General features: G+C 29.0%; 1 protein-coding gene across 4 annotated transcripts in view; it reads left to right on the plus strand.

The window, feature by feature from the left end:
- LOC129958915 (grainyhead-like protein 1 homolog) overlaps positions 1-18,971 on the plus strand; it is a 220,731-nt gene that overhangs the window by 159,869 nt on the left and 41,891 nt on the right. For all 4 annotated transcript variants that reach the window (XM_056071651.1, XM_056071653.1, XM_056071652.1 and 1 more), the window contains exon 10: positions 3,871-3,972. In XM_056071651.1, the coding sequence (XP_055927626.1) occupies positions 3,871-3,972 (102 nt within the window). The remainder of the gene's footprint in view (positions 1-3,870; positions 3,973-18,971) is intronic.

Consider the following 18,971-nt stretch of genomic DNA (forward strand, 5'->3'; position numbering starts at 1 on the left):
CTTCAAAATATTTTTTTTAATATAACATTGTAAAGCATTATTATCGTCCGTCTCTTCCTCGCCGTTTAACATGCCTTTCTTTAAAGTGTACGTTTAAATACATTAAAAGAATATAAAAGAGCCATTATAATAACATTTTAGTTTTCATTCACACTAATTGGTTAAGCCTCTTGGGAAAAAGTAGAATCGGAAACTGATAAATTGGAATCGGTTTGCGTGATGCATAAACATGAGCCAAAGAACCCATAAAAAGTAAGAACTTTCATCGCGCGGAATGATCTTTGAGTCGTAAACATAGAGCTTGATACACCTAGAGTCATCAAAGAGAAAGCTCGGAATCCGCCATGCGTGATGAGCACGACAGTCAATTGTCACGTGATACGGGTGTTCATGCATGGGTGCTACTTTTCGTGTAAACTCGTCCGTGCCCTTTTATTCGGTTGTTTCACGCACCGCTTATCGGATAATATGTTGAATCGTGTTACCATTGTGTATCTTTATGCCACGAGTAGAGCTGCCGATTCTTTATTGAGTCTATAATGCGTTTAACTTTTTCTTTGTTTTCTTGTCTTGTTTATTTACCTTGCTGTGAATGGTACTTTCTTTCCTTCCGTCTATTAGTATATGGATGCACTTTTATTTCTTTCACTTGCGACTTGTGCGTAATCTCATTAATAGAGCTAGCACGGAAATCGCGTTTGTTTAATTCGACAGGTTAAGGGTTTTTTGACATTACGCTTGATGTATAACTCTGTTCACTGCCACGAACGCCGATTTAGGATAGATATCCGGGATAAAGTTGATGATCCTAATCATAATATCTCTCTAGTCACTTCAGACTATAAACTGAAAAGAATACTTATTGCTTGCAGGTGTTTAACCGTAGACATTGAAAGATCGTCCGCATAAAAATAGCATTTGGTAAGCTGTAAAACTTATGATTAAAATAAAGTCAATATTCAAAGAATAACGCAATGTCGAAAATATCAGACTGTTAAAGTACTATTTATCATAAGTAAGTTTTGATTTTAGCATATCGTGCGATTGGTATATATATCAATCAATAAATCTGAAACAAATATTAGAATAATATCTATCATTTTTGCCAACCAAATCACGAAATCTTAATTCAGATGAATAGAACAAGGGCTCATAAAAGTCATCAGTAGAAAAAAAAACCCATTAGGATACATACATAGGCATAATGAATAATATTTACATAGCTGAAAAGAATCTCTTGAGCATCAATTAAATATTATCATCGTTTTTATACACTTATCAATCAGCAATCAGGTCTTTCTCATTGCGCTACAAATATTACTTATCAAGCAACTCTTATTCAAAAAGAGAACCACAGCTTTGAAAAAACTTTAAAATCGTAACATACTGTAGCTAATATCTAACATTTTTAATTAGATTTATATAAAACCTGCCGCTACCGGAAATATAACCAATTGTAAGAAATAAAAATAAGTTTGGGGAAAGTCTGGGTACTTTTAGTGTGAAAGCCATACTTTTTAAAGCGATAATTCACAAACAGTAAATCAAGACAAAAACACCTAAGGCAAGTCGAGAACTCCATTTTGTTTACCAATTGTATTCACTCAGTGATTTCTAGTTTACGATGTATTTAATAGTTTAAAACTTCCTGAAAAATAAGACAAGAGCTTAGAAATTAGGTTTCATCTTTTTTTATAAAAGAATATGGAGTTTTATATTTGTAAAGAAGGAATTTATTAAGCTCCAACTACTACATAAATTACTCTCAGATGTATTATTATAAGAATCAAAAATAATAAACAGAGAGTGTTTTTAAAACTTTTTGATCCTTATTTTGTTAAAAGATTTGATACTTCTCTGTTAAAATAAATATTCATTTCATTACTTCGAATGAATGATATTTAAATTTGATTAAAAAAATGTATCCGCACGTGAAGGAAATTAAATGTTCAAAAGGTTTAATCTATTGAAAGACATGAGCTTTTGTTCCGCCTATCTTATACGCATGCATTACTTATCTTTCAATCTAAAAAGGTCTCCAGTAAAATCAGACAGACCTAAAAGCGTTTCTCCTACGCCTGAATATTTATATGCTAATTCGTTTTGTGTTTATATCCACCTATCTCAATCGTTTCTATCTCAATTTTTTACTTGCTGAATAAAATTCATCGAAGCAGATAAGACAATTCTATTGGCTACGTACAATATACTGATAAGAAACCCGATACATTTTATAAAATTGCTCTCTCTCTTTCTCTCTCTCTCTCTCTCTCTCTCTCTCTTTCTCTTTGTTTTATCTTCATAGTTAATGTAGCATTTAAAATAAGCGGGAAATCGACGTTTAATGTCTGTTATCAAAACCAAACGTGTACCAGCCATGTTCTAAAGAAATTCACGAGAGTTCTTTAATAGTCAATCTTCATTGCAACTACTTGTTGATCACGAAGTGTTGCAATAGTTGAAGAAAAATAAAAGGAGAGGAAGAGCCTTGACTATATTTTTCTCACCTCTTTTTCGTTCGATCGGCATCTATGAAAAATCTACATGGCTGTGTGCCTCCATTAAATATAAAAAATAAATTAAATTGGATTTAACATAGATTCCATTCCTCTTTCTCATCCTTGACCGGGATTCGAATCTTAAACATTATGTAGCTGGATATATCTCTGCAATTTAATCCACGCAGTCCGCTTCTTCAAAGGATTCTTAATCATAATGAACTCGGGAAATTTGTTGGAAATCGGTTTCATTTGTTGGTATTAAAACTAGATAGAGGATTCTGAATTGATTGAGCCCTTGAAAAAGTAAATAACACAAACAAAAACTCGTTTCATTTCTGATTTCTATTCTTCGGTGTATAACTTATCGATTACTTCAACTTCCTGTAGTCCTAATTAATATATTTTCGAATTTCTTTCAGTTATTCTCAGAGTTTTATTTTACTATTGAATATTTTACAACAATAGTTATTTTCTGCAATGATTATTAGGTAAAAAAATTTTATATTTGCAAATTTCGTTTAAACTAGTTTAATAATATCTGTTTTTTGATCTAATAGCTCTTTCTTTCAATTAAAATGAAAAATATATTATCAAAAAATATATTTTATTAATTTATATCTTTTTCATTAATGTGGACTTTAGTGCTATTACATATTTTTAAAGTAAGTTGCGGGATTTTATTAGAACTAAGACTATAATGGTGCTTTCATATTTTGATAAAAATTGTGAAACATTAAGATTAATCATTAAGTTTTTTTATCGGTGATTCTCATAACAAATAAGCAGTAAGAAATATAAGCATATTCAGAATACATAAATGAAGAAAACTTACATTCAACAATTAATTCGGCCATATTTATAAAACATTGAAGAGTTCATATTCAGATTCCATAAAAGAACATGATTAAATAAAAATTTTATTAGTTTTTTTATGAACATTTATAGAACTTTTCTTGATAAGATAATTATAAAATTCGTTTCACTAAGAAGAAATTGAAATTTTAATAAATATTCATTGTTATTGTTGGAATCTTCATATATATATATTAATACCTTACTATTCATATTAAATTCCCATAACATAAAAAAAGTCATTTCAGTCACATTTTTTAAAATGTAACTCTTTAGCAAATCTTTTAAGGGATGAAAACAGGTATATATTTAAGTGTGAACTAATACATTATTAAAACATAATTCTGAAGTATATATAGTAAAATAGATAGTGAAGTCTATGTCTTTATATTCAAAATAATGTAAATATACGAATTATTTGAATTATTAGAATTTATTTGAATTTCTAATTTAAAATTTGTAATATTTGAAAGAGTTATAACTGTCAATTTTTTTTAACTATCTTCAATTTTTCTAGGGACTTCCATTGCACTTACAAATTGATACTTTCGATGATTTTCGAGAGAATGTCACACCATATCACCGAGGTTATTGCCAAATTAAAGTATTCTGTGATAAGGTGAGTTAATTAATTTATATATTGTTGTGTTGTATATGTTATATTTCAACTGATATATATATTTCCTTTGTACTTTTCGAAATGTTGAATTCTTTTTTCCAAACGAGCGAAATATAAAGCAGTCCATGGTTAAAAATAACAACAAAAAAAAGAGGGTGTGAGAGAGAGAGAAAATAAAATTTGAGCCGTAAGATAGCATTTTTCAGAGATAAATTGGCAATCATTGAAAAAGATATATTTTCTTTTTATTTTAATTTTCATAAATATTAATATTTTTAACAAAGATAGAAAGTAAAACACGAAAGGATATTTAATGTTTCCAATAAAAGTTGGATTCTAGAAACGAACTAAAAGAATAAACTTATTGCATAAAAGTGAATTTATTAAACAAGATTAATGTTAAAATTGAAAGCAACATTAAAATTTGCTGCAAATTGATGCATAAGGTATATGTCCGTAAATGAAAACATAACGTGGGGCTCTCTTTGTTGGAAGAGTTAACAACTTAGAGATAATCATCTCTGTTATGCAAATGTTACGTCGCCAATAAATTATGTATTTGATAAATTGCTATTGTTTTGTCTCCCTCCTTCATTGATAGAACCAGGGGATCATTCAACTCTTAGAATTTGGACTATGAAGGATCTACATGTTCACGACTTTTAATTCTCTTTATAAATGACGTTGAAAACATCTTCAGAAAGCTGCGCTTCAAACAGGATTGTCCTATAAATAAGCAAAGAAAATAGTTAAATGTTTCACTACGGTAAAATAAGAAGACACCATGAAAAGATGAAAAACACTTGATAGTCAGATGTTGGTATACAGTTTTTACTGCATAAGAATGTGATAAATAGCCATTGTATTGTTTTCCTATTTCTTAAGAATAATTGAAGCAAGTGATAATTCAACTTCTCGTATTTGGCCTACCAGCAATCGTCAGGTTCACGACTTTTAATTCTCTTTATAAATAATGTAAGAAACTTCTTCAAAGCGCCACTCTTCAAACAGGATCATCCCATAAAAAAGAAAAAAGATTATTTAAATAATTCTCGACGATAAAATAAAGAGAAATCAAGAAAAGGCAAAAAAAAAAAAAAAAAACTTGATAGTCAGAAGTCAGCATGCTGCTTTAAATAAGTACATGTATTGGTAGGTATGATCGTGCATATTAATAGTAACACCTCAAAAAATCAGAAGTTTTCTCTCTCTCTTTTTTTTTTTTAATTGTCATCATTTATCAGTTTCTATCTAACATTGTCACCTTTTAGGAAAAAAAAACTACTGACGGGAAAAGTCATTAATCTCGTTGGAATTTCATTTACTTGTTCTTGTGATGTTATAAAGAGATATGCAAAAAACATTCTTTTGGTAAAGTTAAAATTAGTATACTTCAAATTCTAAAATTGTTACAACATCTCTTTAGAATTTTATTTATCTCTATTTTTTTTTTTTAATCAAGGAACTTTCTTTCTCAAATTGTCAAATGGTATCTAAAATTTAGATGTTCGAAATTACCATTCGTTTGTTTTTAGAGGAGTCGCGTCAGTCGTAGATGAAATATTTGATTATAAATTTTGAAGTACATAGAGATATGATTCATATTTTAATATATGCTAATGATGTCAAAGTGTTTTAATGTTCATTTGCAATGTGCTGTTCATAGTTGAATATCTGATTTCTTACGAATTAACTTTCAAGAATAGAGCTCAAATTTCCTTCGACAAATAATAATTACGATTAAATAATGACAAAATTATATTTTTTTATATCAAGGAGCTCTCTTTCTCGAATTGTCAAATGGTATCTAAAATTTAGATGTTCGAAATTGCCATTCGTTTGTTTTTAGAGGAGTCACGTCAGTCGTAGATGAAATATTTGATTATAAATTTGAAGTGCATAGAGATATGATTCATATTTTAATGTATGCTAATGATGTCAAAGTGTTTTAATGTTCATTTGCAATGTGCTGTTCATAGTTGAATACCTGATTTCTTACGAATTAACTTTCAAGAATAGAGCTCAAATTTCCTTCGACAAATAATAATTACGATTAGATAATGACAAAATTGAAACATTGTATTGCGTAGAAATTCATAAGCAATCTCGTTTGCCTCTAAATTTGAATACTGATTATCTTTAGAAATGCTCACAGCGGTATTTTGACCTTCGATTTAGAAAAAAATTTGAAAAAAAAAAAAAAAAAGAAGAGATGTCGCCATTTTCTCCGAAGCTGCTTTACATTCACAAATATTAAATAGAGTCATTTGTCAGTTGAAGCAAATAGCAATAAAAAATTAATGATTCTTTAATTAACGCTTTCTTTTGGTTTTCCGAATCGCAAACAAATCACTTCGGTTGGTAATAAATACGTACATTAAGAAGTTATGTAAACGTAGGCTGTATATTTTAGGTCGATAATTACAGTTGCACATGTACAATAGGCATCAGGTAATAAGAAATTACTCGAGGTGCAAATAATGAGATCTGAAGTTAAGGTGATAAGCAAAATGCTGTTCTATATTTAAACCGTTATCACTAAAAGTAGAATAATTCTGACTTTCCTTTTTGGAAATTGGTTATATCTATTTGACAAATGAAATATATTAGGATTTTAAATCACCTTTTCATGTTTCTAAGGTCTATTCTGTGATTTTAAAAAATGAGAAAAATTTAGGGAACTTGGAATAGCGTGATTACCAAACCCTTAAAGACTATTTTAGATATTGAAAGTCAAAAAATTTAATGGACTGGTTCTTGATTTACCGAAGATATAGAGAGAAGTCTGTCATAGATATAACGATGAGTACTCGTGTCTTAAGTTGGTGTATAATTGCGTAAAACCCATATGTATCCATGCTTTGCCAAACATATAACATAATGATCCTATGATATGAGAGTTGTTGCAAAAATAAAGGTAAAGGAATCCACTCTACATTCTCAGCTCAATACTAAATTCTACTCAAAATGTTTTCAGCTTGAAAACTCTCCAGATTGAGATTTAATTCAGATATTAAAGCGCAGCGTATTATTATGTTTGAGTCTATGGCCTTACAAGTATTTTTTCTTTTAAAATTGAAGATCAAAAGTAAATATTAGTTACTGAAACTAACTTCAATTACTATGCTTTAAAAATAATGTTTAAATTTATATTTCCAAATAGAAAATATTTTTTTTATATCCAAGATGTGGTTTACAGTGTTCGCACGGTAATTTAAATATGTCTGTAATCTAAATTGAAAGTTTTATTCTTAATCTATATTTTCAAAAAAAATTTGTCAAATTGTAGATTTCACTATTCAGATGCGGAAAAAATAAGTAGTGATGCAAAATAGCTATGGCAGCATTTTAGAAGCATTAAAAAGCTTGAGAAGACAATCAAAATAATTTTTCCTGTAATATATTAAAAGGAGAAAAATTTTTGAAAAATAAAGTTTTTAATTTTTCTTATGGTAATAATGTTTTATTTCAATACCAAATTTCATTTCGTTGAAGTTGGAAAATATCTGTTATTTATTCCCTTGGAAATATTGATTTTTCTATCTTGGAGATAATAACTCATATTTTTTGGCATTATTTTAACAAGATCTTGTAGAATATCTTCTGAATGAGTCAAATTAATCTTAAAAGCTCACAATATCTTTCTTTTTGACTCTATGGCCATTTTTTTCTGTGAAATCTTGTTCTCGAATCTTTGGAATTCCATTTTCCTTTTTAGTTTGAGCCAGCTGTAAATTCAAATCTGAAATCAAATTATATTTATAGTAGAGATACATTGTTTCTGAAATTGCTTCTGCGTGACGTTTTTCAAAGTCATAGGGGAACAAGGGAGTATGTTAAGCGTCAAAAATTGAAAACTAGTTTGTATCTTGCATGATAATTGTGTGGTTAATAGATAAACCATGTATTATATTACTTTTGATAACATATTTTTCATTTATTTAAGCTGCAACAATATCCCATTATTTGAATGATTATGATTTAGTTAGAAGATATGGTTGATTAATGCTCTGCTTTAGTGAGTTCTTATTTCCTAGAGTAAATATCTAAATGTCTAGTGATCTGATTTACTTATTTTCAATTATAGATAAAATTTCTGATTTTATACAGTTGAAATTGAAAATAAAATTAGATAGATTAGATTCTCGAATTTAGATAAATAGAACCTATTCAGATTCATGTTCTAACAAATTAAATAGATCCAAGAGTTGCACGATTTAAATGCATATTCTTTAACAAATCAGAATTTATTAATCAAATTTAAAATCCTTGTAATTCAATGGTTGTGGATACTGAGCCTCAACCCCAAAGATTAATCACTCTTTTGTCATAATTCGTTTATCGCGATATTTCACCTACATTTCACAAACGAATTTTCTTAATATTCTTAGTGACTGAGGAAAACAAAAAGGGAGAAAGATATTTCCATTTTTATATAGATTTAAATCTTTGTCCCTTATTGAAATTACAGAATTTATTTTAATCCGTAAATTTTAATTATTAGTAATTTACAGTCACAGTTATTTATAGTCACTGAATGATGGCAGCCATTAAGCACTTCGCTATTTCCCCTGATTAATCACCTTCTTGTTATAATTCTCTTATCAATGTTGTTGTTTTTCTCAAAGATAATTGTAACCGCGATGGCATTTTCGTCTTTGATAAAACTGAACCCTACATTCCCACTGTAACTGTAATCAGTCCAGAGTTCCTTTTTATTCATAAATGCCAATTACTCATCCTGACTTTTAAATACAATATAGAGTCATTTCAAAAAGAATTTATAAAATTAAATCTTAGAGCAATGAATTTAAACAATCCTCACGTGTCGGAAAATAACACTAGGCGCGCATTTTTTCGTCATTTAGACTATATCAATCTGACTTACTGCCTCTGTAATCGGTTCAGACTTCGTAAATACCAATTACTCATCCTGATCTGTAGTCATAAGTTCCTTCAAATTGCATAATAGAGAGTCATTGCAAGAACTGACATATTGGAACAATGAATTCAAATAAGCCACATGTGTCGAAAATAACACTAGGTGTGTATTATTTAACCATTTAGGATATATCCATCTGATTTACTGTCATTGTAATTCAATTATTGCGAACACTGGTTCTTCTTCTCTCACTCCGAAAGATTAATCATTGTTTTGTCGTAATTCGTTTACTGCTATTATTCACCTACTTTTCAAAGTTCAGTACTGGATGGAAAAGCAATTAGTAGACTAAACTGACAGCAACCAGCTGAGGTAATGTTTTCATCTCTGATTAGACTTAAAGCCTGCCTATATCTCATCACTAATAGTACATCGTTCCTTTCTATCTGTATAAGTGTCAGTTATTCAACCACACCTATAGTCTTATAAGTTCTTCTCTTTTTCTTTCATTGTCATAAACTTATGACCGTAGGGTTTGAGTTACCCCTTCCAACACCCTATCCATCACTATCCGAGCTTACCATGTTCTCCCAGCAGGGCATTTCAGGGTGTGTGTCATTTCTAAACTTTCGCAACGGCTCTAGTGAATCTAATATTCGAGAGGTTGAATATTGTGAGCAAGATGAGACAGCTTGCTGCAGAGGAGGACAAGAGATCAGGGAAGGCTAGATGAATCCTCATCCATCTTAACTTCCTACCATTATCTTGAGGTCAGCTTCGCCTCTAAGCACGTAAATTTTCCAACTCCTAGGCATTTTGAGGTCGGGAATGAATTTAAAGTTAAAGCACAGGGTCACATATACATTTGTAGAAAAAGATGGCCTTTCTCGATTATAACAGAAAGGGAAAGAGAATTTCTCAACGAATATTTATAGTGTTTTGATATTTATAACTTAAAGAAAAACTGTGGCCAAATGCTTTGTTTTCAGGTTATCGTTGAAGTTTCAAAGTAACTTAGACTTTTGTCAGTAAATTAAGAAAACGTGAGCATTTTTTCAAAAACTTTTTTCTTGAATATACAAATAAGACAAGAAAGAATAAGACAAAAAAGATTTCCGTAAATTAAATTCCAATGTTCCACCAATTTTTTTCCGAAGCTTGATTTATATTTTTATATTATTAAAATGCTGAGTTCTTCATTAGGATCTGAAACTGAACTGAAAGATGACATTTTCTTTTCTCATGAGGGAGATTCGACCAATCTTCGTGTTTTCAATATTTCCTACATTATAAGACAGATTTTTAAGAAAAAAGTGTAGAATAAGATTCGTAAGCACTTTGGTAAAAACAGAACTACTGACTTGCTATAAAATATGCTACAAAAACAGGAGTTAAATAGCATGGTGAAGAAACTAGATGGAAACTTGAAAAGGCATCTTCTCTTGGGGCGGGGTGCTTGCAGCAAAAAATAAATAAGATGTTTAATACATTAACTTTGAAGGAGAAGGGACATAATTTTTTCGTTTCATCCATATCGTCTACAACAGTAACATAAAATTTAGAACCTTGTCTCAAATAAAGGAACTTTTATTTTTGCTTATATATATTACTACTATCTTTTTTTGTTCTTTTGTCTTTTTAAGTTGCCTTAAACTCAACGTAAATTTCAATTTAATAGACTTTATCCTTTTACTGTTTTTTGCTTCTTTCTTTCTTATTCAGCATTGACGTATTTTAATACATCTACCTTAACTATTAACACTAAATCTATTTATTTCTCGATTGATTTTTTTGGTAACTGAAAATTATCAATTTATGACATTTTAATTAATACTGTGACAAAACCATCATAAAAAGTGACTGGTATTTAAAAGAAAATCGTTTCATTAAAATGATACGTATAACTGGATAATATCTGTTAAGATCTCTGGAATACCGCATAGTCTCACATGCAATACGAAAGTGACCTTTAATGCTGCCTTCAGCGATGGTTGACCATTATCTATTTTCAAAATACATACGTCGTAATTTCGTTTTCTCTCTTCTCTTACTTCGAATTTTCCTTCAGTTAATTATGCCCTCGAGCAAATGTGATAAGAAGAAACGTTTTGCTAACTTAGTGAAAAACATAAACAGAAGTAGTAAATGGGATTGAATGAAAAAAATCAAAGAAGGAGGAAATAAATCCTTATGAGTTTATCGACAAGTGATATAACTGAACCGAAGAGCTGCGAGTGGCTTTGAATCCATGCAGAATTAAAATGCGTTGATGGCTGTTTCGAGAGAAGAAAATTGAATCAAAATTTCTTGGGATGGAAATACTGAGGAAACGATGAATTATCGTTAAAGTGAAACCATCGTTCATTGATAAATTCTTAATGTGCTTATGGATTATGTCGTAAATGAGATGGTAAAAAAACCCTCAAATAATTAAAACTCTAAAAAGTAAAAAAAGAAAAAAAAAAATTGAAAATGGAGGTGATTGATATTCGAGCACTGAAAGCAAATAACTTAGAGGAATTATTATTTTAAGGAATTATTCGTTGTTCCGCACGCTTTAGTAAGAAACAATTTTACTTTTAAATAAACGAAAAAAAATGGCAGAAAAGTTCCTGTCGGTAATTAATTTAATATAAAGCAAAATGCCATGTACATTAATTTGTTGAATTTTATTCATTATTATACGAAAAATTGATATATAAAATTTTTGACTTAAATCTTTATAATATTTTACTACAATCTGCTCTTTATCAGATATTATTATGATGGCTATTGTTAACAAGTTTTTTTCTTTGTCGAACATCTTGATATCGAAGATTCTTACTGTTTCTGAATAATTCATTTTGAAAAAGTAATAAAGGTTTGATTAAACATGGGACTTAGATTTTTTCTATGATATTTCAGATAAAATAATCAAAAATTATACATTTAGTTTACTCAAAACATAAGATTTTTAAAAAAATGGAATGAAACTAGAAACTTTATTGTATCAGAACCTGGCGATTTTACGCTTATTACTCGAGAATAAAATAAAGAAAAGGGCATGAAACTTGGAAGAAAGGAACTTTCCATTAAATTTGCAGGAAATCTACCCATCATATAAAAACTGAGAATAAATAAGAAATACCTGATTATATGAAATTTGCTTTAAAAGCCCTAAAATAAAAATAAAGTAATATAAAACCAGATAATGGAATATTTTAATTATAAGGTTATATTTAGGTTAACTTATAACAAAATTTGGCAATTTTTTTAAAGGTTAAAAAACTACAAATTTATTAAATGAATTAATATATTTAATACTTTATATACTCTTGTTATGGAAGTAAAACTTGCATTACAGTAGAATGTTAAGGTATGTTTATACTTTACCAATATAAATTATTTTCCTCGTTTTCTTTTTCTTTTTTTTTTTTTTTTTTGCTATTAAACTTTTTTTTATCATAAATTTTAATCTACAAAACGAAAGAGTCATGGATATTCTTTTTAAAAAATGTAGTTCTCATCAATAATAGTAATAATCATGTTGCCATATAAACTATGAAAAAATACTAATTTCCTATTTATCCTAAGTTATTTTATTTCGATTTGTTCTATTTAAGTATTGCAAAAGAAATTTTATGGCTCAAATCTATTTAATTTTGTGATAAAAAATCAATTATGTCTTCTAAATTGCTTATGTTTCTCTCATTTTTTTCTTTGCGCATAAATTAATGAAATATGCATTATTATTTTTTTCGAATCATACGATTTATTTTAAATTATTCCACAAGATTTATTAATTACTGTTATAAAATAAATCGTTGAGCTAAATTCAATTAAAAATTCGTGTTGGCAAATGAGTGTTCAATTCATTTTTATCCATATAATGATCTTGTTCTTGATAATGCCTTTAAAACGCAATAGGCATCTGAGGATATGAATCATATAAATTAATATAGAATATGTCATTCAGAACGATAATAACAATTAGTAATTTGTCATATAAATATATGAAAAATTTCCAATTCCAAATTTTATTGTTTATTTTAAAGTGTAATTCAATACAAGTTATATAAAAGAAGTGCTATAAATAAAATTATTTAAATTATTTAAATATTTCGAAAACAGCAAACGTTCTGCTTTAAAAAATATTCTTAAAAATCTGTTTCACTTTTTCTCTTACCAAATAAATCAATAAAATATCCATTAGTTTCCAAATCGTCACCTTCTATCTGAAATCTATTGATTACTCTCCCAGAATTCTGCGTTGAGAAAAAATTCAATTAAAAAAATCTTAATAGCAAATGGCAATTTGTGATTTCGTTTCGTGATATGGTGAGAATGCTTTAGAAACGTGCTCTGCGTCTCTTGGCTGTGAGTCATGCTCGAAATTAACAAACACCCACGTCTGGTCACGTATTACGGCTTTCGTCAAAGACCTTATTTAGAAGCTACACAAAAGGACTTTTAGAGGGAAAATGTCGTATTCTATGCGCTTCGTTTATGTTATAGGAAAAAAAGTAGGCTAGAGACTTTTTGTTGAGCTCTGAGCTGCACCTGTTTACATTTTTCTTTTCGAGGTACGTTAAGTGACGTTAAGGATCGCACGAATACTGCTTGCAGTTTCTTTACATTACTCAGGGGCTAAATACCACGCTTCTTTTTTTTTCTTGCCAAGAATAATAATAAAGCTCGCACAACGAATCATTTTATGTCATTACCTGTTGGTCGTCCGCTTATTGAAGGATTGCTTACACAAGCGTTCCGGTATACATATTTCGTTTATGGAATTTTTAACCTCCAGGTTTTGACCCACGGCGGATTTTTAAAACTACAAAAGAATTCCACTCTAATCTTCGAAAGTGTACACCTCGTCTTTGGAGAAAAATCAAGCGTTCTCATTTGGTTTACAAACAAAAAAGAAAATAAGAAGAACTTATATGACATTAATGAAGAATTAATGTCATGTGGGCTTAAAGCTGGTAATATTTTAAATTTAAATATTTTTAAATGATAGAGACGTTATACTAATCCAATCAGAAACTTGCGTAGGCGAAGTTATGCTTACGTACTACAGTATTTGAGAAGAGTTAGTGGGAATGGTACTTTGTACCCCAATTATTTCAAGAGGTAAAAACCTATCATTTCAAAAAGTGAAATAAAATGATTAAAAAGAAAATTAAAAGATAGTTTTTGTTTAGTGAATCGAAAGTGAATTTCGGACTTGAACGAGGCTTCAGACAGTAGACTTGTATAAGAATTTACTTCATGCATAAAAGTTAATCTGAATTCTACCATTTCTTTTAAATCGCAATATAGCACAAACATGTATTATGATAAAAAATTTTTAAAAAAATGAGTCAATTCGCATAATGTGAACATGCGTTATGATATAACGTTTAAGGAATGAAAACACTGAAATCCATATCACGCCCATATATCCTTTCTAAACAATGTAACAAAATAGTGAATTTGATAATTCGAATTCCTTTAATTCTTTCAAATGTGTAATTGGATTTTTTCGTGTACTTCAACAAATCATACCTTTTAAATTCTAGTCTAGTACATTTATGATTCATAAAAAAGAAATAATAACATACAATTTTCTTTTAAATATGAGTTTTAAATTCACTTGAGTTTCATATTTCTAGTGAATGAATATACAGAGTTTTTTAAATAAAAAAAATGATTGTTTAGTTTGTTTCGAAGAAAAGCTATTAATGATGGTCTGCAACATCATTTCTTTTTTGTTTTTAGTCTTGTAAATTGCTAATATTCTTTCTTCTTTTGCTTTTGTTTTCTGGATGCTAAAAACTGAATTTCAATGAAATAATTTGTCTCCTTCTACTGAAATGATGTATCGCATTTGTGTATTGAATACAGAATTTTTGGTAAATAAATCTTTATTCAAATCGAAGTGGCAATCAATTTAAAAACCAAAAAAAAAAAACCTTGAACATTCTTAAGTCTTTCTCGTATTCTACTCAGCGATGCTATTTCAAAGTTTTCCATCCAAGTATCCCCAACTATTTATCATTTTTTTTTCACCCAAGACAAGACTATTATACTATCTTAACTAGTGGCATGTTTTGATAATTAGATGGTCTTCTTAACCCTACTAAAAAACAAAATCGTTTCGTCTATGTGTGGCACCGAATTTTGATTAGATTATGTGTCGAATCGCTGGATGGCACTTTTCTCATTAGAGAAAAGCCGATCTCTCTTTCCTCATTTCAAATACACTTGGGAGGGGGACTATCACATTCTTGCATTTTTTTTTCATGTGACGACGCACAGAATAGATTTATAATAGACGGGATAGACTAATCACAGCTCCCAGCAAATCCCTGTTATTACGAACGATTATAAGGTCAATGATTCCTTCTCAACTCCGATGAATTCGTCCAGACACTGGAGGATTCATGGTGGAATAACAATGTTATTCATTTGCAAGTTCTTTAAGGAATTTGCTTTAATTACAGAAGTTCAACATTTGCAGCAACACATCTTTAGATACATTAAATAATTACGTTTATTTTTTTCATGTGTGTCTGAAACAAATGTATGATCATGACAAAAAGTCTTTTAAACCAAGTTTTTCATTAGAATGCGCAATCAATTTGCATATTTAAATATTATTTCGCATATTTATTGAAAACGAAATTCATTTATTTTTCTCAAAAATAAAAAATGCTCTTCTCAGAATAACAATATGATTCCCAAGAAATAATTTTTAAGAATTTTATTTTCATTGTAAAAACTTAACGTACTCAGTAGAATATTTCTGACTTTAATTATTTTCTTTTCTTCTCCGACGTTTCATAACAAGGGGAAAAACTGCTTTATATAGTTAAATATTATTGTTAGTTTTTATACTTAACTGAAAATATTTGAAAAAAGTCTTGCAATATCATAGCAGGAAGTTCCTTTGCCCAAAGTAAGAAAATTGATATTACTTTTTTTATTTAATAAAATTGCTTTGAAACAAATTAAAGTGATGATTTTTAAATCTTATCATGAAAATTTTTTTCGTTAAATGTATCATTTGCTCTTCCTTCTTATGTACGCCACTGAATGAATTTCGTGATTCTTAGCAACGTTTAAATGCAGCGAAGCCATTTATTATTTTTTGTGTAAATATATATATATATATATATATATCGAATTTTCATCTGATTGATTAAATTAATTAAAATGATAATTTTTATGTCTAAACTTGCAATGGTTTTTGTACGTATGCTTTAATTGCTCTAAAGTACATCACTGAGTAACATTTCTTAAAATCAATTATATTTTAATGCAGAGAAGTTACTTGTTTTTATTTATCACGAAAACTCGCTTTATATTCTCAAAGCAATAGTTTCAAAACTTTTCAATTAGATCTTTGTTTTTCAATATATTTGTTCAGAAATTTAAAAAAGTCTCAAAAATGGTTTTATTACAATAAAAATCGCTCAAAGAAAGAATTCCTTACGCAAAATTGCAAATTCAAAACCAATTACTATTGAATTTCCTTTTACCAGTATAATCGTTTTGAAATGCCGAAGACAAAGTGCACGAAAATGGCTTTATTATGACAAAGTAACTGAAAAATGAAAAGTGTAATCAGTTAACTAAAAGCCTAATTCTTCGGAAACAACATCTGATTCTTCTGCACTTACTCTGATAGCAACATACTAAAAGTTCTAAACAATACCACAGTTCAAAATAAAGGACCTTGATAAGATTAGCGATTGAACAATGCCTTTCTTTCCCCTTCTGTCACTTTTGTCTTCATTCGGTAACCATCTCGAACAATGCGTTAAAAGGTTGCGTCACCATTTAGCATTGCATCACCAAAAAAAAAAAAAAAATCACTTTTTTTAGGATCGTGTCTTTCAATTAAAGTTCCCACCTTCCTCGCGTTGCGTTGTTCTTTCAAATTAGCAAGTGAGATGTCCAACCTTTTAGAATTGCTTCATCAAAATCGACTCTTCCCACCTCCTTTCCTACTTCAACGTGATTTTTCAAAGAAACTTAATAAAGCGTACATGAAAGGAAAAAAGAGTGCAGAAGTAGAGACACTCTGTTGCCTATTGTTGTTGCAGAGAAACTCACATGATGAGGCGGTTACGAGAATTTTCATTCCCAATTATCTCAATTTAACACATTGTCAGGGAGCTCAAAAAAGAGGGGAGAATCGATTAAGTGACAAAAGGGGTGGAAACCACTCAATTCTTCTCAAGCGCCAATTTCCTTTCTTATACCTGAAATTTTAAGTGTCCAGTAGAATGAGAGCAATTTACCCTTTCTTTGAGACCGTTTTACCCTACTTTGTTTGGACCCAACCCGCTCGTTTAACATTATTCATGCGATCCTTTTTATAACCTCAGCTGACCTGCAGGGCCTTCCAAAATTAGTGGGGGTAATTTTTGAATCACTGAATAGCGGGTAATTGCTTTTATACATTAAAAAAATAACGATATCCGCATTTCTGATACATGTAGAATGACTCATTAAATTCTGGAATTTAAAAGAAATATCATTCCCGAAAAGAATTTCCTTATTATTTGCAAATTTTATTTTTCAACAATATTTATGTGTTATGAAGAAGAGTTCATCACAAATGTGTTAAATTATGTTCAACATTTAATCTTTTGAAAATATTCTAAATTTCTTACTGATTTAAAAATGAATTACTAAACAATTATCAAAAATGAATAGCTAACAATTACAGTTAACAATATCTGCTTTTTTCTATAAGCAGTGCGATTCATTGAATTCTTTCTGGAATACAAAAATATTCCCAAATATAATTTACATATTATTATAAATTTTGATTTAGAAAGAATTATCAGTTATTATTAAAAAATATACATAACAATTAATATTTTGAAAATATTCGCAAAGTTTTTAGCACAGACAGATCCAAATCTCACAACGAAGTGCAAATAAAAAAAAATTAGAATGAAACTTGTTTTGAAAATATTTTTTATTAATAATTATCTCAAGAATTTCAGAACCTATCATTGCTTTAAAACTTTCTGTAAAATCCTTGTAGAAAAACTTGCATTGCCTTTTTAAGTACAGAAATATCACCTTGAAAAATACGATTCCCTTAGAAACTTTAAAAAAAAGGTATCATTATTAAAGGTAACTTTAACAAAAAAAGGTAACATTATTATTTAAGAGTTACAAAATTATCTCAAACAACAAATCAAGAACCTCTTGGAAAAATATTAGAAGAAAGAATTATTGTGATTTATTAGATTAACTGCCCTTTATCAAATTACACGAAAGCTATGCGGTGTTGGTTTTTAAAAGTCATCTACTAATTTTATTGCAATATATATATATATATATATATATTCTTGAAAAAGAGAAACAACCCAAAAATATATTTTCGTTTTTGTTTTTATTTAAAAAAATGCCGCTTATTGAACAAAACAGAAGCTTAACAAAGAGCTGTCGAATAAAATAATGTGATTAAATCACGCCTTTTAGTTTAGATAATTAAATTAAACTCTTTTTAATTCCTTTATTTTGTTTTAAAAAAAGCAATTACACCTATTAATTTTAGCATACTATTAACTTATATCTCAGATTTAAAAAAATGTCGTTTAATAATTAATTATTTCACGAGAACCACCTTTATTCTCTCTCTCTTTTTTGAAATTCTTTAGAATTTATTGGGTTAACAATAACAAAACATACCAACGTAGTTTGATCATTTTAATGCAAATAATAGCTTTAGCAATTAATTCTTCCCTTATATGACTTCCTAAATTTTTGCACATGTTTAGTAATCTTCTCAAGTAACAAATGAAGGAAATGCCCTAGGAAACTGAGATTAATAAACTGAGATACTTTCAAAATTTTACAAAACATTTATACATCCACATGTGAATTGTAACGATGTATAAAATATCCAACATCGCAACAATAGGCTTGTGTGCAACGATGCATTAAATCTTAAGATTTAAAGCAAGTCACATTTAATACAAACGTCATCTCGAATTTTTATAGGACAGATCTGCCCGAACGCTTTTCAAGTCACAAATACACACCAGATTTATGATTAGCCGCGGAAGAGATACGGCCGAGTTTTCCTTTAAAGAAATAACATTTTACTTCTTTTTGATTGTGGATGAGGAAG

Source organism: Argiope bruennichi, chromosome X1 (genome assembly GCF_947563725.1).
Source record: "Argiope bruennichi chromosome X1, qqArgBrue1.1, whole genome shotgun sequence".
NCBI lineage: Eukaryota > Metazoa > Arthropoda > Arachnida > Araneae > Araneidae > Argiope > Argiope bruennichi.